Source organism: Manis pentadactyla, chromosome 1 (genome assembly GCF_030020395.1).
Source record: "Manis pentadactyla isolate mManPen7 chromosome 1, mManPen7.hap1, whole genome shotgun sequence".
NCBI lineage: Eukaryota > Metazoa > Chordata > Mammalia > Pholidota > Manidae > Manis > Manis pentadactyla.
Window position 1 is genome coordinate 180,822,143 of NC_080019.1, and position 23,391 is coordinate 180,845,533.

The following is a 23,391-nucleotide window of genomic DNA, read 5'->3' on the forward strand; positions in this document are numbered from 1 at the left end:
AATTTAATTAGTAGTTTAAAACCTATACATGCTGAAGTTACTCTACAAGAAGATATGTCAAAGAAATAATCAATCTTCCCATGTTTTCTTCCGCCTGCTACTTCTATAGCTTTTCTTCTTCCTTCCTAATTACAACCCTTAAATAGAATTCGTGCCTCATATCATATTTACCGAGTATCATCGTTCTTCCAAGTGGTAAAGATACCTCAAGACAAATGCTGGGCATAGAAGCCACAGGGCATTAATATGCAAAGAAGTAAAAAGCTAACCTTTTCAAACAATAAGACTTTTCTCTCACTTACCAACTTTACATTTCCCTGTATGGCCCCGGAAGATGACTGGTTAGCCAGAGACGGGTAAGATTCCTCAAGGGAGGAACAACCTAAGACAGGCACAGTCGCAGGGGGGCCATCAGGTGAGAAATTGGGGATCAACAGAGGTGAGGCTTAGAACCTCACCCCCCCTGTTCTGAGAGAAATCTTCTGTATACGTGGATGTTTTATTGCCCTTGTCTAGCTTGGATTAACACATAGTCTACAGGCACACACCTGATAATCTACATTTGCTCTCTTACAACACTAAACTATGTTTTCTACCTTTATCTTGTATCTACCTACCACTTCAGCATTTTATTAAAAATCATAATAATAAAGAGAGAAATGTGGTATCCACATATAAATGAAGTATAAAAATCAAATGAGTATTCATATTTGAACTGTTTATAGTTCATAATGCATGAGCAAAACCGAAAGTTTCTGTGATGACTGCCCTTGTACTGTTCACCATGTAACTTATTCACTATGTAAGAATTTGTTCTCCATGTAAGAACTTGTTTGTTATGCCTCGGAAGATTGGAGACTGACGAAAATTAGGCTTGGGGTGGATTAATGATTGTGCATTGAGCATTGACTCCCCTATACAGAATTTTATTGTTGTTAACAACCATTTGATCAATAAATATGAGAGATGCCGTCACAAACAAACAAACAAAAAAAAAGTACACACTTCCAATTGTAAAATAAATACATAACCAGGATGTAATGTATAGCATAAGGAATATAGTCAAAATATTGCAACAAGTTGGTATGGTGATAGCTGGTACCTAGAATTATCATGTATATAAATGTTGAATCACTGTGTTGTACACCTGAAACTAATGTAATACTGTGTGTCAACTACCCTTCAATAAAAAATAATTATCTACAAAAAACAACAACAAGAAAAAATACAGCAAAAAGATCATCCATCATGATCAACTAGGATTCATCACAGGGATGCAAGGATGGTACAACGTTCAAAAATCCATCAACATCATCCACTGCCTCAACAAAAAGAAGGACAAAAACCACATGATCATCTCCATAGATGCTGAAAAAGCATTTAACAAAATTCAACATCCATTCATGATAAAATCTCTCAACAAAATGGGTATAGAGGGCAAGTACCTCAACATAATAAAGGCCATGTATGACAAACCCACAGCCAGCATTATACTTAACAGCGAGAAGTGGAAAGCTATTCCTTTAAGATCGGGAACAAGAAAAGGATGCCCACTCTCCCCACTTTTATTCAACATAGTTCTGGAGGTCCTAACCACAGCAATCAGACAACACAAAGATATAAAAGGCATCCAGATTGGCAAGACTATCCCTGTTTGCAAATGACATGATATTGTACACAAAAAACCCTAAAGAATCCACTTCAAAACTCCTAGAACTAATATCTGAATTCAGCAAAGTTGTGGGATACAAAATTAATACACAGAAATCTGTGGCTTTCCTATACACTAACAATGAACTAGCAGACAGAAAAATCAAGAAAACAATTCCATTCACAGTTGCATCAAAAAGAATAAAATACCTAGGTATAAACCTAACCAAGGAAGTAAAAGACCTATACCCTGAAAACTACAAGACACTCATGAGAGAAATTAAAGATACCAATAAATGGAAACACATCCCGTGCTCATGGATAGCAAGAATTAATACTGTCAAAATGGCCATCCCGCCTAAAGCAATCTGCAGATTCAATGCAATACCTATCAAAATACCAACAGCATTCTTCAATGAACTAGAGCAAATAGTTCTAAAATTCATATGGAACCACAAAAGACTCTGAATAGCCAAAGCAATGCTGAGAAGGAAGAACAAAGCAGGGGGAATTACGCTTCCTGACTTCAAACTTTACTACAAAGCCACAGTAATCAAGACAATTTGGTAGTGGCACAAGAACAGACCCATAGACAAATGGAACAGACTAGAGAGACCAGATATAAACCCAAGCATGTATGGTCAATTAATATATGATAAAGGAGCCATGGATATACAATGGGGAAATGACAGCCTCTTCAACAAGTCGTGTTGGCAAAACTGGACAGCTACATGTATGAGAATGAAACTGGATTCCTGCCTAACTCTACACAAAAGTAAACTCGAAATCAATCAAAGACCTGAATGTAAGTCATTCAACCATAAAACTCTTAGAAAAAAATATAGGCAGAACTCTCTTGAATATAAACATGAGCAAGTTTTTCATGAACATATCTCCCTGCGCTAGGTAAACAAAGCAAAAGTGAACAAATGGGACTATATCAAACTAAAAAGCTTCTGTACAAAAGGACACCATCAGTAGAACAAAAAGACATCCTACAGTATGGGAGAATATATTCATAAATGACATATCTGATAAGGAGTTGACATCCAAATTATATAAAGAGCTCATGCACCTCAATAAACAAAATGCAAATAAGCCAATTTAAAAATAGGCAGAGAAGCTGAACAGACACTTCTCCAAAGAAGAAATTCAGATTGCCAACAGGCACATGAAAAGATCTCCATATCCCCAATCATCAGAGAAATGAAAATTATAACCACAATGAGATATCACCTCACACTAATTAGGATGGCCAACATTCAAAAGACAAACAACAACAAATGTTGGCGAGGATGTGGGGAAAGGGGAACCCTCCTACACTGCTGGTGTGAATGTAAACTAGTTCAAGCATTATGGAAAGCTGTATGGAGGTTCCTCAAAAAACTCAAAATAGAAACACTATTTGACCCAGGACTTCCAGTCCTAGGAATTTACCATAAGAATGCAGGAGCCCAGTTTGAAAAAAGACATATGCACCTTATGTTTACCGCAGCACTATTTACAATAGCCAAGAAATGGAAGCAACCTAAGTGTCCATCAGTAGATGAATGGATAAAGAAGATGTGGTACATATACACAATGGAATATTACTCAGCCAGAAGAAGAAAACAAATCCTACCATTTGCAACAACATGAATGGAGCTACAGGGTATTATGCTCAGTGAAATAAGCCAGGCACAGAAAGACAAGTATTAAATGATTTCACTCATCTGTGGAGTATAAGAACAGAGAAAAAACTAAAGGAACAAAACAGCAGCAGACTCACAGAACCCAAGAGTGGACTAACAGTTACCTAAGGGAAAGAGATTTGGGGGGATGGGTGGGGAGGGATAAGGGGGGAAAAGGTTCATTATGATTAGCATGTATAATGTATGTGGGGGGACATGGGGAAGGCAGTATAACACAGAGAAGACAAGCAGTGATTCTATAGTATCTTGGGAGAATATATTCATAGATGGACATTACGCTGATGGACAGTGACTGTAATGGGGTATGTGGTAGGGACTTGGTAATAGGGGGAGTCTAGTAACCATAATGCTGTTCATGTTAAGTGTACATTAATAATAGTAAAATGAAAATAACAATAAAAGAAAAAAAGAATACATAAAGAACTATGTGCAACATTTTCTACATAGTAAGCTTACTGTTGGTTAAGAGTAGACATATCAAGTCTATTGCTTTGAGACTTTTTAAAAACAGAGAGGAAAGGGAAGAACCAAAGGCTATGAATTTTTCAACTATTGTGATATAGTTTATGACACAAACTTTTTGGAATTCAAGAATAAGAAGCAGTGCTCTAAACAGTCAAGCTAATCTTAGAAATATTCTGTGAGCCATTAAGTGTAATGAAAAGATCCTATCAACTTTGACAGCAATGAGGATATAGACTGCTGTCCTTGTGTATTTCTTTTACCTAGTTTAAAGTTTATGTAAAAAAATTCCCAGGACTTGTGAAATTCATTTATCCCTCTTTATACATAAATCCAAACATGTCACCATAAGATCTCATTGCTAGTATCTTCAAACCAAATAATTGTACAGTCACTGGTTTATGTGATATCAATTTTACTTCTTTTTCTATTACAGAAGCACAAAGGCACATTTCACTAAGCTCTAAATACATTCTATGTACAACATCTTCATTATAGAAATAAAAAAAACCAAAATCATTTCATGCTCTTATTGAGTTTTAAAGAGAGAAACAAATGAGTAGAACTGGCTTTTCAAACCTGATTTGTTGGGAGTATCTTCTCATGTCTTCTGTTTTTTGAAACTCCCTCAGGGGTACTGGCTTTATTGGTGAACCCTAGGCCAAAAAAGCAGAAATAAATCAATTTAACATATGTATCCAGGAAACTGTAATTACACCGTTCAACTTGGCATTTAGGGATCTGCATATTACACTAAAAATATTTTAGCAGAATATTTAATTATGAATTTTTACATCTAAAAACGTTATAGGCTATATACTACTGCTTAGGGAAACACAAAACTATTCATAATCCAGAAATATTTATTTTTTTAAAAAGCAGATTTTCTGTTCACTATATTACCTAAGTTATAGTGACTATACTGCAATATTTACTGAATGGTAAGATGTTAGAATTGGGAAGGATCTTAGAAGTCACCTAGTACCAACTTTCACTTAACAACAGGAACTCCTACCTACCCTACTTGAGTTGTACTCAGGCTCTCTAGAATATTTCTAGTAATAGGGGATTCACTGGCAGATTACATTTCTTTACTTTTTCAGCACAAGTTGTTAATTATGTTAGTGATACAACAGTCCTGGGATGTTAGTGAAATAGTAAGATAAAGCACAAAGTAATTTCTATTTATGGTAAAATATGGTATTAATTAAAAGAAATATTAGCAATTTATTTATAAACAAAAGGTAAACATCATTTCAAAAAACAATACTAAGGAAAATTACACTGGCTTACGAGACATGGACCACACACTGAAAAATAAAATTATAAATCAAAAGTAGAGGTTTATAATTTGCCCTCTTACAGCACTAAATTATGCTTTCTACCTTTATCTTGCATCTACCTACCACTTCAGCATTTTATTAAAAAATAATAATAATAAAGAAATAATCAATCTTCCCATGTTTTCTTCCGCCTGCTACTTCTATAGCTTTTCTTCTTCCTTCCTAATTACAACCCTTAAATAGAATTCGTGCCTCATATCAAATTTACCGAGTATCATAATTCTTCCAAGTGGTAAAGATACCTCAAGACAAATGCTGGGCATAGAAGCCACAGGGCATAAATATGCAAAGAAGTAAAAAGCTAACTTTTTCAAACAATAAGGCTTCTCTCTCACTTACCAACTTCACATTTCCCTGTATGGCCCCGGAAGATGACTGGTTAGCCAGAGACGGGTAAGATTCCTCAAGGGAGGAACAACCTAAGACAGGCACAGTCGCAGGGGGGCCATCAGGTGAGAAATTGGGGATCAACAGAGGTGAGGCTTAGAACCTCACCCCCCCGTTCTGAGAGAAATCTTCTGCATACGTGGATGTTTTATTGCCCTGGTCTAGCTTGGATTAACACATAGTCTATAGGCACACACCTGATCATCTACATGTGCTCTCTTACAACACTAAACTATGTTTTCTACCTTTATCTTGTATCTACCTACCACTTCAGCATTTTATTAAAAATATAATAAAGAGAGAAATGTGGTATCCACATATAAATCAAGTATAAAAACCAAATGAGTATTCATATTTGAACTGACTGTTTATAGTTCACAATGCATGAGCAAAACCGAAAGTTTCTGTGATGACTGCCCTTGTACTGTTCACTATGTAACTTATTCATTATGTAAGAATTTGTTCTACATGTAAAAACTTGTTTGTTATGCCTCAGAAGATTGGAGACTGACAAAAATTAGGCTTGGGGTGGAATAATGATTGTGCATTGAGCACTGACTCCCCTATACAGAATTTTATTGTCGTTAACAACCATTTGACCAATAAATATGAGAGATGCCCTCACAAAAAAAAAAAAAAAAAAAGAAGGACAGACTTCCAATGGTAAAATAAATTAGTAACCGGGATGTAATGTATAGCATAAGGAATATAGTCAAGATATTGTAACAGCCTGGTAGGGTGATAGCTGGAACCTAGAATTATGTATATAAATGTTCTACCACTGTGTTGTACACTTGAAACTCATGTAATGTAATACTGTGTGTCAACTACCCTTCAATAAAAAATAATTATTAAAATAATAATAATAATAATAATAATAATAATAAGGGAGAAATGTGGGATTCACATATAAATCAAGTATAAAAATCAAACAAAAAAAATAGAGGTTTATAGTAGGCTATCACAGCATGTATTTTGTCAAGTGAGAATCCATAGAAGCAATACAATCTTATTTCAACAACAAAAACAATAATCAAAATGGATATTCTTGAAGGAAAATAACTTATCTAAAATGGTATCTAAAAATCAAATGTGAAATGATTTGTAGTCTGTCGCCAAGAAATAGGAACAGCACACATAACCAGAAAATCTTTAGTGAGTTACTGCAAAGGGCTAAAGTTGACTCCCTTAAAGTCAGGGTATGAGGATCTTAGAAAATTAGATACAAGTCTAGAATCCTGATGAGAGAATAATTATTCTGATTTCAGTAATTATGGCTTAAAACAATATCAAAAATCTCTCCTAGCATGCTAACATCAGTGACTTACCACCCTGGTTTTACAATATTGCAATTATTCAAAATTATTGCAAGAGCTATACGAAATTTTCATGACAAAACAATGTGACATTATTCAGTTTTAATGAAAGTATGTCATACTTTTATTTTAAAAATAAATATACTTTATTTTAATATATAATTTAGTAATTTTAATAAGTGTAAGTCATCCTCTATAAATATGTCATATCTTTTTTATCATAATACCTCTATGTATGTGATAGGTATCATAATAAAATTAAATAAAAGCAGTGTTCAAAATATCAAATAGATTACTTTAACAACCCATTTGTATACAGTATTCAAGAATGTAGCAAAATAATTCTTCACTGCTTATTAAACCATCTAGAATAATACTGCTTCATCATACTTTAACAGATGCCAAATTTTAGCCTGTAGCACAGGAATCACAAAAAGCCTTAGGACACAGAATCATAAAGAGTAATCAACAGGTGGTATTACAAAAACATAGTATAAAATAGCCAATTTAATGGATTAAAGAAATGGTACTATATTTTCACCAGTAGTATTAACAGGCATTTTCTGCTTTAGCAGAAGCACCTAATCTGTACAGCCTAATTAACCATAAAATGATCAAAGAGAAGGACCACAAGAAAAAGAACTCCCTTTAAGATGATAATGTGCATTGTTAATTTTAATTTTATTGCCAAGTAGTTGTCCTTTGCTCTATCAGGGGTACCTATAACCTGAACCACAAGCAGTTTCATTAATAACCTGGTACATTGCTATCTCTGGGCTGCAAGACTTTGATTTATTTAACGTCATCCAACTTTAAATACAAAGGTGTCTTCCAACATTAACAAAAAATCTGTGTTCAAAAGCCTTCAGACAGGAAAACCGAAATTTTATGTTCTTTAATGATAGTATCACTCCATAACATGTCTGTCTCACTTGAATTGATTATGCTCTATTTCTAAAAGGCTAAATACATCATTCTCCAAAAAGGCCCCAAGTTATTTCTCAAACAGCCCCTGCTCAGAGCCTGGGACCAACTCTAGACATGAACATCACACACACTGAAGTGGAGCCATTTTATTATGCTGACTAGATACACTGGCGAATGCCATTTCCACTTGAGATGCTAGGAGAATTGGCAGAGAATCTGCAGTGGGCTGAATGCTCATTTGTTTTCTAAGGCAACTCAGTGTTCCTCTACAAGAGACACCCAAGAATTTTAATGACAATTTATATTCTGTGTGGCTTAGCATAAAAGCTCCAATATAATTAAGCTCATTATAAAAATTCTATGGTTAAGCTTGTATGTAGCTCCAAAAGTGAGCAGTTTGGTTCAGTTCTTAATTGCTGATTAAATTATGACTTAAAAGTTAGTAACAGTAAAAAAGCGGTGAAAACAACAATGAAAAGCAACATGTCCCTATGCATTTCCTTCAAAGATGTAGGATACACTGAGGGCTCCTTATATTCCTTCTTCAAAATCCTGAAGTCTGCCTGTTTATTTGAAAAATAAACCAAAATCCTACTTGAAACTACAGTTTGATTCTAAAAACAAATGTGAAAAATTTAGTAATGAATTTGGAACTAAACATAATAAAACAAATAATTAGGCCTAAACCAAGAAATCATTGGTATAATAGAAATTTATACTGCCATGAACTGCTTTTTCTAGGGGACAGCAACATACTTAGGCTTAAATGTGTAAACTACCTCATGAGAGATTCGCCGTTGTTCAATATAGGCCACAAACTGTGAACTGAGGCTGTCTGAGTGCAGGCCCTTGGGCTGTCTCACCTCATCCTCTTCTTCCTCTGCAGTACAGCTGTCAATGTAGTCGATCTGATCCAGATCATGCTCCACTGTCCACACAACACCCACACCAGAAGAAAACATTCAAATCAGATAGCCAATAAAAAACATTATATTGCATTTTTCCCTCTTCCCTAACATTTTCTATTCTAAAAGGGGAAAGAAAAGTTTAAATTAGGTAGTCCTTTCTTATTTAGTCATAGGCACTCACAAAAATAGGCTCCAGAAAAATCTTAGTCCTAATTCACTACAGAATACAGTAAATGATGGTCATTATTGGAATACAGACCTCTAATGCTTCTTTTTTACCTTTGGATAGCTCTCTATTGTTCTAAATAAGACGGTTTGAGTTTGTGAGACAAAGAGAAATAATAATTTCGAAACACCAAAAGGTACACTTGCTTTAGGTTTTTTCCCTCAAGTTTTAGGTTTGTGGCTTAATCATATCTCTTCGAGGAGCTGGGAGAAGAAAACCTAACATAATTAAATCAAAAGAAAAGAGAGAAGGTAGAAGGTAAGTGGGCCTGGAGATAAAGAAATAGGTAACAACTAATGTGTCCCTTCCTACTACTGTTTCTCTTTTATCTCTTGCTCATAATTAGAACAAAGATTTTCCTATTTGGAAAACTATTTTTAGAGATCAGCATTGTAGACATTTTACAGTAGTTTGTAGATGGAAGGGAATCATTTGAGGAATGTTTTCTTCTCAATGCTTTTGGATGGGGAGCAGATAAGTAAAACAGAGCCACATTATTATTTCTTCTAACAAGTTTGGGAGCACTCCATGATTTTCAGGCTTAAAAAGTAACTATTTTAAAAAGCTAGTTAAAATGGCATACTAGAAAAAAATGCTACTAAGATGTTATCTTTGGATGTTTCTCCAGAGATGAGTTAAAAACACCAGCCATTATCATATGCATAGACTGCCTAAAAGTTGTTTTGGGAACAGTGAATTTGGAGAAGTCAATCTAGTTTTCCAATTCAATTATTTTTAAATAATTCCAAAACTATAATTGATATAACGAATGAGTTTTGAATTATTCAAGTTATAATAATAGGTAAAAGGATGAAAGGTTTTAAGTCTACACACACATTACAAACTGGGTACATAAAAGCATTTTTTTCAACATGCTATACCTATCTAACACTATCATTATTGTCCAAGAGAGAATGCAATCCGCAGAAGTGAACCACATACGTAATGTAAAATTATCTAGTAGCCACATTTTTTTAAAAAGTTAAAAGAAAACGTGACACTAATTTCATAGTATATTTCATTTTGTCCAGTGTTATCTACAGTTTATCATTATGACAGTCAATATAAAGTACTAAAATAAACTCTTTTTTCATGCAAAGGCTTCAAAATCTGACGTGTATTTTATACTTAAAGTACAATTCAGAAAAACCTCATTTCCAATGCACAATAACCACATGCTAGCTAGTGGCTGCATATTGGACAGCACAGGTCCAGACATTATTTTAAGTACAAAATGAACCGATGGGAACAATATCTCATATGAAAACAAGATTAAGAAGAAAACTAAAATGTGAGCGGAATGGGAAATGACAGAAATAAAAAAGAATGTAAGATGATAAGGGGAAAAAAAAAGAGAGCAAACCACTTAACTGAAATCTTCATTCAGAGATGAAAGCTCTTCTCAGATAATATGGATTTCCAGAAAAATCAAAGTGATTTCTCCCTTATGGCTGGGACTCAAAAGTTAAACATTAGGATTTAGTAACCTAAACTAAAGAAATACTGGATGGAATGCTAAAATCAAGAGTCTGCCTCAGAAGCCCAAAGAAGCAGAAAGAGCCCTGCCTGTTAATGAATTATAAAAAACAATTACAAAGTAAAAAAATTTTTTAAATTTAAATTACAAATTTTTAAATACCAGAATAAGGAAAGCTTAGGATTCAGATGCCCTTGAAGAGTCAATTCCAGATGAAAGAAAAGGTAAACTTAAGAAATGCACTGAATTCCTGAAAGAGGTCAAGTAATGACCATAGGGAAGACTTTAAAAAAGGAGAACAGTACTTCAAAAGACCATGGCTAAATCAAGATCAACAAAGATCTATTCCAGGTAAAGTATCTTTAATAAAATTCCCTCCCAAAATAAAAGTGAGAGAGAGAAATACTGCAATTCAACTATGAGCCTGAAAACATAAGAGAAACTGAAATTAATACCAACGGAAAGCAATTTTTTCCAATCATGAGAAGAGGACATCTTTATGGGTTGACAAACCTACAGATACACAAAAGGAGTGGATGTGAAAAAGACCACTTAAAAGAGTTAGAGTCATATAGACCAGATGCCATGAGGAATCAGGTTTACCTCCACCATTTGTTACAACTAAGCTGCTGCGATTCTCCTGATACTGGGTTTCTCTCCGTAGTCTTTGTTCTTTAGTAATTTCTGCTACTCGAAGAGGCAGATCTGAAAATTCATCTGTAGGCTTAAAAATTTTGGATGGCATAAACATTAGAGACATCATTGCAAATTTCAGACAACTGAGTATTTAAAGCATGAATATATTATAAACTCATTAAAATTTATATTTTTAGAAGAAATAATAAATGTTCTAGAGATGCACAGTGGTGACTGTTCTCAGCAATGTGAAGGTACTTATTGCCACTGAAATGTACACAAGAGTGGTTAAAATGTAAATTTATGTTATGTATATTTTGCCACATTTAAAATAAAGAAGAAATAGAAGGGTAAGATTCTATAAATTTACATATTTAAATGGATTTAAAGTACATATGTGTGTCTTTATGGATACAGCCATAGTTATGTACACACCCAACCACACATACACAGCAGTTCCAAACTACAAATGGGCTGTGGTCTGCTTTGGACTCTCAATGAAACAATGTTATCATAGGTTACCAGTCTTGCTAATAAAAGCTTATTTCATCACTTAATCCAACAATAGTTAAAATATTCTGCCTCAATAGTTTTAAGAAGGAGAAAACATAATACTAATAATTAAATAAAAGAGAAAATTATATAACTAGCTAAGATCTTGAAAACATAGATCTGTGTAAGGTTCCCCTCTAATTCCATCAGACTATAGTCCTATTTTCTCACCTTCTAGCACCCCTCGTTACCACTTCTGCTCAAATTTCAGGCTTCAGCTGTAATTGACTCAGTTCCCATTTGGCTTTCCAAGATATTAAACTACTTATACAAGACAATGAAATAACAAACATGTACAACACACATGGCAAAAAGATGGTAAAGAAACATAATACCCTTTTTGGATGGTAGGACCATGTGGGATTTTACCCCTTTCTTGACTTTTCTATATTTTATGTAATTAGAAATTGAATACAGTTAACATACTTTTTATTTTCACAATTTTATTTTCTCCTTATCAGGAGTCATAAACATGCAGAATAGAAGAACCACTTACTTCATTCCCTGACCATCTCTTATCACCACTGTCCACACTATTGAAGCCTGAATCAAGGGCTCCATAAGGGCGACCTGAGTACAGTTCTTCATGGCTGCCAAAAAGAGACTAGCTTTACTGCAAAGTTTGATGCTTTAAAAATTAACATTTGAAATAAATCAGATGCAATTTTAGTAATGAACATTTTCATGGCATTTAGTGAATTATTTAGAACTAAATGGATATTCTTTTAACTTTTTAATATGAAAAACTCCAAATTAAAATAGAATTGGATAATGTATAATAGTCTACTAGTGTTAACAGTACTCATGATCCAGCTACAAAAATATCAACATTCCACCATTCTTGTTTCATCTGTGTCTCTATTACATCCTCCCCTCAACTGTTATTTTTAATAGTACTTTTTTAAGGTAAAATGTACATACGTTGAAAGGTACACACCTTAGCTGTATACTTGACAAATGAACACATCTTTGTAACGCACACCTCTATCATGATAGAGAACATTTCTACTTTGCCAGAAAATCCCCACACATCCCTTCTCAGTCAATTCTCCTTACCCTGCCATTGTGTGCTCCCTAAGAGATAAACACCATTCTGATTTTTTTTTTTACAATAAATTAGTGTGAAAGTCAGGATAATGGTCCCCAAAGATGTCCAAGACCTACTCCCTGGAACCTGTAAGTATGTTAATTTACATGGCAAGGGGGAATTAAGGGTGAAAATAGAAATAAGGTTGCTGATCATCTGACCTTAAAATAGATTATCCTTAATCTCAATGGGCTCAATGTAACCAAAAGGGTCCTTAAAAGTGGAAAAGGGAGGCAGAGGAGGTCAGTGCGATGCAATGATGTTTGAAGATGGAGGAAGGGGACCAAGAGCCAAGGAATGCAGACTGCCTCTACAAGGTGAAAAAGGTAAGAAAATACATCCTACTCAGAACCTACAGAAAAGAACAGAGCTTGGCCAACATCTTGATTTTAGACCTACAAGACCAAGATTTAGACTTCTGACCTATAAAACTGTAAGATAATAAATCTGTGTTGTTTAAGCCTCTATGGTTATAAAACGTTAAGGAAGACTGCATGTTGTTCTTATGTTACACAGAAGTAGTTAGAAAGTTACATCTAAGGATTCAAAGTACCATAGCATCTGAAGTTGTCTAAAATCTGGTTTGTACTGAATACGTGAGGAGCTACAGGATTAATACAAATTTTCTTTAGCAAGAAAGGACTCATGTTCCTTGATCACTGTAGACAGCTATAACTATAATGTCTAATATTTATATAGGGCTTTATGGTCAGCAAAGCACTTTCAAACATAGGTCATTTAATTCTCAGAACTATTGTTAAGAGTATAAACAGGATAAAGATCATATTGAAGAAACCAAGATTCAAAGAGGTTTTAAGTCAACTACCTACCCAATAGTACAGGGATCCAGACCTAGAACCAAGGCTTTCTGATGCTATGACAGCATTTTTTAATAAATGTACTGGTAACTACAATGCAATCTCATTAATCCACACCTCAGTAAAAAAGACATGAAGGTATAGTATCTCATTCACAGGTCCTTGAGTTAGAGGAAATATTTTATTTATGTTATATATATATATATAAAATAATTTCTAGGACATTCTGAAACAATACAAATGAAGTAACATTAAGTCTGGAAAAATGGAAAATATAAAATAAAAGACAGATTAATCTACTGAGCTTAATTAGAGATTATTACAGGGATTGGAATACATCAGCTCTGTAATTACTAGTTCCTTTAGAGAGACACAACATATTCATGCTATTTAGACTTCCCATTTAGGAAAGGTTTCTCCATTGATTTAAACTTCCACTGATTTAAGTTTATCTCTTAGCAAACACTCACGCCAAGTCTCTTGCCAGATTTTTTTAAAAATATGTTTTTAAAGTAATATAAGGGATTGCTATATTTTTTTAAAAAATTAGGCGGAGACTAATTAGTCCTCAAGACTAAGGGCAGAGTCACTTAGAGAAAGAGATTCTGCAATTAACACTAGAGCCCTCAATTAAAGGTTATTACTTGTCTAGGTGGCAATGCTTCCTCCTTAATCTCTTTAGGCATACGGTCACATACCCATTCCCATTAATCACTACAAACTGTCTTAAACTCAAACCTCAAAGGCAACTGTAGCTGTTGCTATTTCAGAAGAAGAAAACTCTTCCCTAGCGAAGATTACTAACTCCAAGGGGGAAACCAATTTGTGTATATATAAAATAAAAGCTACTTTTATTTGTTGTACATATTTTAACAGTACAGGAGAACACTTTAAATGAAAATTTTAAATAGGAAAATGAAAACTTTCTTTAATACATAAGGAACAAGAGTTCTATATTATAAGCAATTAAAACTAAGATAGGAGGAAAAAGAAATGAAGAAGGAAGATGAGATAATGAAAGGAGAGAATAAAACAAATTCTTGGTAATAATGGCCTGGGTCCCCTCATATGCTCCCCACTGTTGAAATCCTTCTTGTAGGAGAGGCCTAGATGTAGCACAGAGTATGTGAGATCTAACCCCTACCATCTGTCAAAACCTTTTGAGCCTTCCATCACATCACATTCCTGCTTTTAGTCCTCAGAGCTAAAACTATTAGGACTGACATGTTCCTGGTAGGAATCTTTTATGGTTATGTATGATACTGGTTAATTTCTCCTTGTGTATTTGTATAATAAATAGACTAAAACCAGTATTAATGTGTGCTTGAACAACCAGATTAGAGCTGGTATTTTACATATTTCACAGTATACATGCAAATCTTCTCTAATAGTGAGACCAAAAAACCCAGAATGTTATCACAAAGTTGTTTATGATGACTTTAATTAAGCAGGGGAAAGCTAGGAGGGAAAAATAACATTACCAAAATGACTGTTCATTCTTTCAATAAATACCTGTTGGGCATCTACTGCGTGTGTCAAACACTCAGTTGAGCTAAGGGTGCAGTGGTGAAAAAAGGGATGGACTGTGGCAAAGAGCAGAAATCAAATCATTCTAGAGTAATAATTTAGCTGAGAAGTCGTGTTCTGTATTTTCAGATGTGAAATTTTCAATTAGCTTGAGATCACCCCTTTATACCATAAACACTTAAATATTTAATTATAATAATTTCTGATGAAAAAACCACAATGCGTATTTCCTTTTACTGGAAATGATGTACCTTAATATACCTTAGCATTTTTTTCATAAGCATTAATTAGTGCAGTGTGTTAAGATACAATAATAACTTAAAATATTACTGAAATATGGAGGGTTCTTTGCATATGTGCCTAATGGTGTCAAATTACCATTTTAGAGTCCTTCTGCTCTTAAATATTATTAAAATTATAAAATATATCATGTAAATAAAAAAGAGTATCTATAACCAACATAACTTTTAAAATATGAGACATTATTAATACCTTTAAGGTCCCCTTATACCTCTTTCACACTGAATCTTCCCCTCAGTTAATCACTAACTTGAATTTTTTGTTTAATGTGTCTGTTTTTTAGTTTTATTTTTTCCTTCAAATTGCTTTTTGTACTTTCAATATGTCTGCTTTCAGAAACTCTTACCAAAATAGAAATTTGTTAATCTGCTTTAGGCTACTGAAAAGCAAGCTCATTAGGACTGCACTTTTACATAAAATGTAAAGAGAAGGTTCTAAGAGAAGAGAAGGCTTGAGGGGGTTCTCTTTTGAGTAAAATCTATGAACATTACCACACCTTCTTTGAGACATCTGTTTTGTCTCTTTAAAGGCCTTCCGAATTTAATTCCTGCTACTTAAGATTGCTCCACATCATTGGGAATGCCAACTAGAAGACCTTGTAAGTCAGGTGTTAGAGGGACTCACGCACTGAAAGATCCTGAAGTGACATTAACAGTCATCAAATCTACACTCTTCACTCCCTGTAGGAAAAATGAAGCCCATAAAGTTTGAATGACTTGCCATAAGTCTCAGAGCTAATTAACAGCAGAGCCAATATTAGCATTCAAGTCACTCAGAGTAGTTTTGAACTGGGTACCCCCAAACAGGTACTTGCCAATGTCTGGCAACATTTTGTTTGTCACACTGGAAGCAAGCTACAGCAGCCAGGGATGCTGCTAAACACCTTCCAACAGACAGGATAGCTCCTCACGGTAAGAATTATCTGGTCCAAAATATCAACAGTGCCAAAACAGGCTGAGATACCCTGACTTAGACCTTTACTTTATCAGATCTATGGAATCAACCTTTTACTTAATCCAGGCATTTGGAGAAAAACTGTCAAAACAGGTATTTCCCTTTAGTCAAACATTCAGGTAGGTTTAGATTTAAGGGTCCAAATCCTTTATTTGATTCACTCTGAGACAGAATATGACAGAAAAAAGAAAACATACTCACCATGAGCCAAAACCCAAGGGTCTCCTGTCAAAATCTGGCAGATCTGGAGTGATCTTACAAGCTTGTATGTTCAAGTATTTAAATATGTGGATTTTGCCTTTTATACATATCTAAACAATGTAACATATAAATGCAACCAAATTACTACTCATCTGAAATGTATTTATCCCTTTTGTTTAAAATCACAATCAGTTTTTTACTTGTCAGATAAAAGCCATTTCTATTAAGTTCATACAGTAATAAAAACTAATTATAACAAAGCATACTATTTGGTTTTTGTTTTCTAGTCGTTAATAAGTCTCAGTAACGTGAAAAGTAATTCATGATTGCAAAAAGGTTAGCATGCCAGGTAAACTTATCACACTGATTAGTTAGGCAGAGTAAGGGATTTAAATTAAAGCACAGGGATTATACTGGCAACTTTTGTTTTTAGGAATCCAACAATCATGCACAATTATGTTTTCTTTTCTCTTTTTCTTTTTCCTTGAAGTTCCATTGATATACAATCTTATACTGGTTTCAAATATACAATACAGTGGTTTAATAGTACCCATATTATTAAATTTTCACCCCCCTTTAGTGTGGTTACTATTTATCAACATAGAAAGATGTTATAGAATCACTGACTATATTTTCCATGTCACATTACCATCCCCATGACCAACTTATGTTGTGATTGCAAATTATTGTGCCCCTTTATCCCCTCACCCCAACCCTTCCACCTTAATAACCACTAGTCACTTCCCAGTGTCTGAGTCTACTGTTGTTTTGTTCATTCTGTTTTGCTTTGTTTTTATAGTCCACAAATAAGTGAAATCAGCAAATGTTTTCAATCCTACTTTCTATAAGACAGAAAAGAAATTATTAAATATTAAAGTTATACATATTTCTGTTTATACCATAATCTTTAGGATTGTAAGATGCTTCTACAGTTATTAAGTTTACTTATCAAGCTTTATAGTTATATAAGACTATCAGCTGAAGAGTAAAAAAGCTATAGTGAAAAATATAGGCTGGTAAAAATTTTTTAGATCATAGGATCTTTAAAAAACTAGATGTAAAGCCACCTTGTGACTACTTTATTATTATATAGTGTCATGTCAGTCACTGATAAACAAATGACCACCTAACTATATGATACATGAGGAACTTACCAATGATTTTACAAAATAGGAAGGTACAAAAGCAATGGTCAGAAGAAATGCACTGAAAATCTTTAGTTCTGAACGCTGAGTATTTTTGTCTCTAGCATTTATATTATCTACATTCAGGTTTTAATAGAAAGAAATTGACTCAAATTTATTAGAAAAAACTTTAAGGAAGACTCCCTCAACTTAAAAAAAGTAAATTTAGTAAAAGGAAAAACACTTCTGGAAATATTACCTATTTTCCATCCCACTGACTCAAGGTTTCTAAAGAATACATATGTGAATTTGTTCTAAAATAATTTAATTTCCAACAAAAAGATAAATGCATAAAACTTAAGTTTCAAATTTTATCCTTTGTCAAAAAGTTCATAACATACTCCAGATCCACTACAGTTTACCTGTGCAGGAGGAGACTGCAGTGGATTGTTATCTAGGATGATCATCTGCAGGTGCCTGAGGTTCCGGTAACAAACTGGGATTGTTGTAATTTTATTGCAGGACAAGTCTAACCGTATCAAAGGCAACTCGGCTAGTTCTGCGGGGAGGTAAGATGGAAATCAACAATTAATGATATTTCAAAACTAGATAATTTTTATAAGAAGTTCTGGTTAAATACAGTTATTTAACGTAAGTATTTCCGTCCACTCTTTCTTAGTGATTCACTGATACAGCAAAGTGGTGTAAAATAAAATGTGGTTGCTTACAGATGGGAAAACTAGTGAAAAGCAAGCTGTCTGACTACTTATAGAATGACAGAGTTTCAGAAACTAGAGGCCTGATACCACAGGAAGGTGGGGATAACAAAGGGATGAGAGGACAGTCTGTACAGAGAACAAGTTCAACACCTAGATTCCTGCCCTCTGCTCCTGCAGCCAGAGCACCACCCACTCCAACCCCCATGGGAGTCAAGAGGTTATTCTCCAATGAAACTGAATCAAAAGGCTGTGAACTCAGGGATCTGAGGCCAAATGGCATATCAGGATGAGATGCCAGTTTAAAATGGGGGATAAGTGAAATTCTACATACCAAGACATTAGCACTTTCCCACCCAAACCCACAGCAGCCTCAGCTCTTGAAAAGCCAGGACGGTGATTTCCCCGTTATCTGAGGAGACACAGTGTAAGACTCCAGCAGATGCCCGAAACTGCAGATAGTATGCAACTGTGCGCGTGCGCGCGAGCGCACACACACACACACACACACACACACACACACACACACACACACACTCTTCCCTATGATGAAGTTTAATTTATAAATTAGGCACAGTAAGAGATTAACAATAACTCATGATAAAATACAACTGTAACAATATACTGTATTAAACGTTAGGTGAATGTAGTTTCTCTCTAAATATACCTTATACTCTATTCACCCTTTGTTTCTGTGATAATGTGAGATGACAAAATGTCTGTGATGAGTTGAAGTGAGGTGAATGATGTAGGCATTGTGATGTAGTGCTAGCTACTAATGACTTTCCACTAAGTCAGGAGGAGGATCATAGTTAACTGCAGTTAAATGAAACCCCGGGTAAGGGGGCACTACTGCAGTTAGGAATTTACACAATAAGGTAGAAGAAATTAAACATCTTTCTCTGGAGAAACTATACAGTCTTACGTAAAAGGCCTTTACTGATATGGAGTTCCCCCAGTAAGGTACCCAGCTTGCTGCTCAATAAGCATTATACAATTTCTTCCTACTATATTTGGAACTTCTCATCAGCTCTGTACAGGCTATATCTGATCCAAAGACATTTAGAAAAGCATCCAACATGTAAGATGGAAATCAAAACACACAAACCAATTGAAAAAAGGAACTCAGAAGAAACAGGTAATCTATAGAAACAGAAGACAACTTTGAAAAACTAAAACTAGTATCTCCAATTTCTGAGAAGATACTGAATTACTGAAACAAGGAAGGCATTTTTTTTAAAAAAAGATCACAGAATAATGGGGTTCTTAGAAATGAAAAATATGATGAGAAAATTAAAAATTCAGAAGAATGGTTAGAACATAAATAGTTGAAACTGTTTACCACCAGGTAAAACAAAGGGACAAAGAAATGACAATATAATAAGAAAAATCACAGAGGGATCCAATATCCAACTCATAAAAATTCTAGAAAGAGAGAACACAGAAACCAGAAGTCAGGATGGTATCAAAAAGAGAAATAAGACAATTTCCCAGAATGACAAACGTGGCTCTGGTTTGGAAAGAGGCCCATCAAGGTACCAGTTATACTGAAGTAAAACAACTCATTCTATGGCACATCATAACATTTCAGAGCAGTAGTGAAAAAGGGAAGATAATAAAATCTTCCAGAGAGAAAAAAATTGGTCACAAACAATGGACTGGAGTTAGATATGGCATCAGATTTTCAACAAAAATCCCTTTCTTGTTTCAGTAATTTCAGTATCTTATCTCTCTGAAATTGGAGATATTAGTTCTAGTTTTTCAATGTTTTCTTCTGTTTCTATAGATGACTGTTTGAGTTCCTTTTTCAACTGGTTTGTGTTTTGAATTTCATCTTACATGTTAAAGGCTTTTCTAAATGTCTGTGTATCATATATGGTCTGTATAGAGCTGATTAACATTTCAAAACAAATTTTCATCAAGTTTTAATACTGAAAGCAAAATTACTGTGAAAAAAGACTTAAAAACTCAGAAGAGACCATAATTTTCAATGTAGGATCTATAACCCAATGAATTATTAATCAAGGGTGGGCATAGAATGAAGAGACTTCTCTTCAATTGGAGTCTCAAAAAAGTATTTTCCCACGATATGTTCTCAGGAACTACTAGAAGATGCCCTCTGGCAAAACAGGGGAGTAAAGTAAAAAAAGATGATTTATCAATTATACCTCAATAAAGCAGAAACCTAAAAAAAAAAAGTAAGAAAGAAGAAGACAAGGAGTTCAGGAAAGAGTTCAACACAGAAGCAGCAAGCTGGGCAGCTATTAACAGAAAAACCAGCCCAGAATGGAAGAGAAGGAATAAGGCCCAGTGAGAGAGATATGTAGGGGGAAGTGTGATAGGTAATCTGACTGGTTTGACTAATAAGGCTGCTGGAAAACAAGGAAGAAATAGTCATAGGTACATAAAAACATGCACAAATTTTAGAAAAGAGGAATTATTAACTCCAGAAAAACAACAACAAAAACAAGATGTTTAAGAAAGAAAATGAAATCAGAGTACCTTACTTGAATTGGCAGGGAACAATATTTCTGATAATGTAAATAATGACCAATGATTTAATAAAAAACTATTAGAAAAACTGTACTGGGAAGGAGGGAAGTAAAGGTATGATGATGACAGTGTAAGAAAGTTAAATCCTCATCTTCCTAATAGGAAGCTGACATTAAGTATCAAAGTTGATCAATCCAGCAATAGTGATTAAAGCACATAATTTAGAAATATGTCAGCAAATACCAGTGGGAAGAATTAAAGGTGGTTAAAGGTAGATGCTGCTGAACATTAAAACTGAGGGGTTAGGGTTGGGGGTGAGGGAGGGAAATGCTATTATTTATTTAAAATTTTTCAATATTATTTGGCTTTTTGAATGATGTAAAATATATCATTTGGTAAAAATTAAAATTAATTTAAAATCAAAATGGAAATATAACAAAAGATGTAAAATCTTACCTACTAAATTGTAATGGCAGACACCACCAATTATTAACATGAACTTCCACACAAATTTGTGAAACTGTTGGAATAAAGCCTTCCTGCCATCTCAGATCAACTGAATATGCCAAGATTACAAAATAAGCTGATTTAAAAAATACATTTGAAGCTATCTGTGACTCACAATATTTTGAATAATATGCATTCAAAATAAGATAGAGAAAAAATTAGAAGATAAAACTATTGTCACCTGAAACTCCTTATTTTCATTTTCACCAAAACCCTTAATGTTTTCATTTGTCAGTAGTATTACCTTAGAAAGTCATTAAAAATCTATCACCGTAGGTAGTCCTGTGTAGAGGGGTATTTCTACATAGACATTTTGGGTTATAGGGACCTCCATCATGATTTTGGTCAGTTCTGCTGAGGGCCTTCATTTACATTCCTGAGGTGGCAGAAAGCAGAACCAGGAAGGGATGAGGAAGGCTCTGAAGACAAAAGGTGTAAAGGTTACTGGACAAGACTACTGGGAAGAAAGATATGCAGGATTTGGGGTAGTGTGCTTGCCGTAAGTGTATAAAAGTAGACTGGAAAAGTCACTTTCTGAGATGCTTAGTTGGGATCCAAACTGTCAAAGCTACTCTAGTATTAAGAACTAAAAATCATACTGGATCAAACTGGTATAAACATTTGAATTCTACAGTGAAGCAAAAGTATCATTACATAATTCAATATTTATTATACACTGTAAGTCATATTTAATAGAAGAAACTAGAGAATTACTGTCAGGAAAACACCTGAAGATTCCTTATCTTTTAGATATACATGATCTAGACAATATACATTATTGTTATTTAGATATACATATATGTTCTGAAATGTTTACAGATGAATTTCTGGTTGCTTCAAGTTAATGTAGAGGACAGAGTGAGGGAAAGTGGATGGGAATACAGATAAAACAAAAGTTGCCATGAGCAGGTGACAGTGTAGATGGATGATTCATTGCTCTCATTTATATTGAAATTTTCCATAATAAAATTAAAGACATTTAGATACTGATCTAATAAAAGAATGGTTCTCCCCCCTTTTGCTTCCTTTTATAGCTTCATTTTTTATGAATTTGTATTTCTGAGATTGATAAATTATACTTACTATTTTAGCAAATACATATACCAGAGCTTATAGGCAGCCTAAGGTAACCAGCTTTCTAATGCATTCTCTCACTCCATTTCACGATTCACTCTACATACTACTTCCACACAGCTAATTACTCTCTGTATGAACATTTCCAGTGAGGGATATATAGTAATTAAGTTCAAGTCAAGTCCATTTTTAAGTCAGTCCTAATTGCAGGAATGTTTTTCTTTATACTAAACTATCCCCTTATCAAAAACATGTTACATTTCTCCCAAGCAGTTATTGGGAGTACTGAAACTTCCAGTGACCCAACCCTGAGTTATCAGCTATATTAGTTGACAAGATCTAAATATACATTTATTGTCAATAGTTATTGGAGCTTTTCACTTAAGACTCTAACTTTTAAATTGCACAATGGAAGAGATAACATACATTAAATAAACCATTACATCTTAAACACTGGATCTAATTCTTTTACATTTTTGTATTGTGCTTATCAATATAAGAGATCTTTAAATGAAAAGATAAATAATAACAAAGTAATTATTTCAGCTTCTTACCTTCAGGCAAACGTACTAAGTGATTTCTTCTTACATTAAGGTCTCTCAAGGCCTCCAAGTTACCAACTTGAGAAGGTATTGTTTGAATTTCATTGCAGCTCACATCCTATTTCAAAAAGATACAAAAAAAATAGATGTTCTAATATCACAAACTTGTCTGCTTCTTTAAACTACCTGTAAAATGACGGTGGACAACATAATACAAAGGGTCTCTCATATTGTAAAAAAAATATGATTACGTGTTCAAGAATAATTCCATAGCCTGTACTAGCTTTTAATTTAAAAAACTTACAGACTGATGTTATTTATACATTTTATATAGATATACATTAATTTTGTGAGAATTAAAATTACATCTTAATTTTAAGATGGGAATAGGAGGCCCAGTATCAGATCAAATGAAAAAAATGTTGGTGGAAAGATAAAACAAGAAAAACACAAAAACAGATCATTTAAAAAAA

General features: G+C 34.0%; 1 protein-coding gene across 8 annotated transcripts in view; it reads right to left on the reverse strand.

The window, feature by feature from the left end:
• LRCH3 (leucine rich repeats and calponin homology domain containing 3) overlaps positions 1-23,391 on the reverse strand; it is a 109,537-nt gene that overhangs the window by 51,372 nt on the left and 34,774 nt on the right. For 7 of the 8 annotated variants that reach the window (XM_036904853.2, XM_036904863.2, XM_036904840.2 and 4 more), the window contains exons 4-10: positions 22,931-23,036; positions 18,009-18,145; positions 16,463-16,572; positions 12,072-12,165; positions 10,991-11,111; positions 8,556-8,704; positions 4,383-4,459 (exon numbers count right to left, since the gene is read on the reverse strand). In XM_036904853.2, coding sequence (XP_036760748.2) covers positions 4,383-4,459; positions 8,556-8,704; positions 10,991-11,111; positions 12,072-12,165; positions 16,463-16,572; positions 18,009-18,145; positions 22,931-23,036 — 794 coding nt within the window. The remainder of the gene's footprint in view (positions 1-4,382; positions 4,460-8,555; positions 8,705-10,990; positions 11,112-12,071; positions 12,166-16,462; positions 16,573-18,008; positions 18,146-22,930; positions 23,037-23,391) is intronic. The other variant, XM_057503570.1, reaches the window with a different exon arrangement.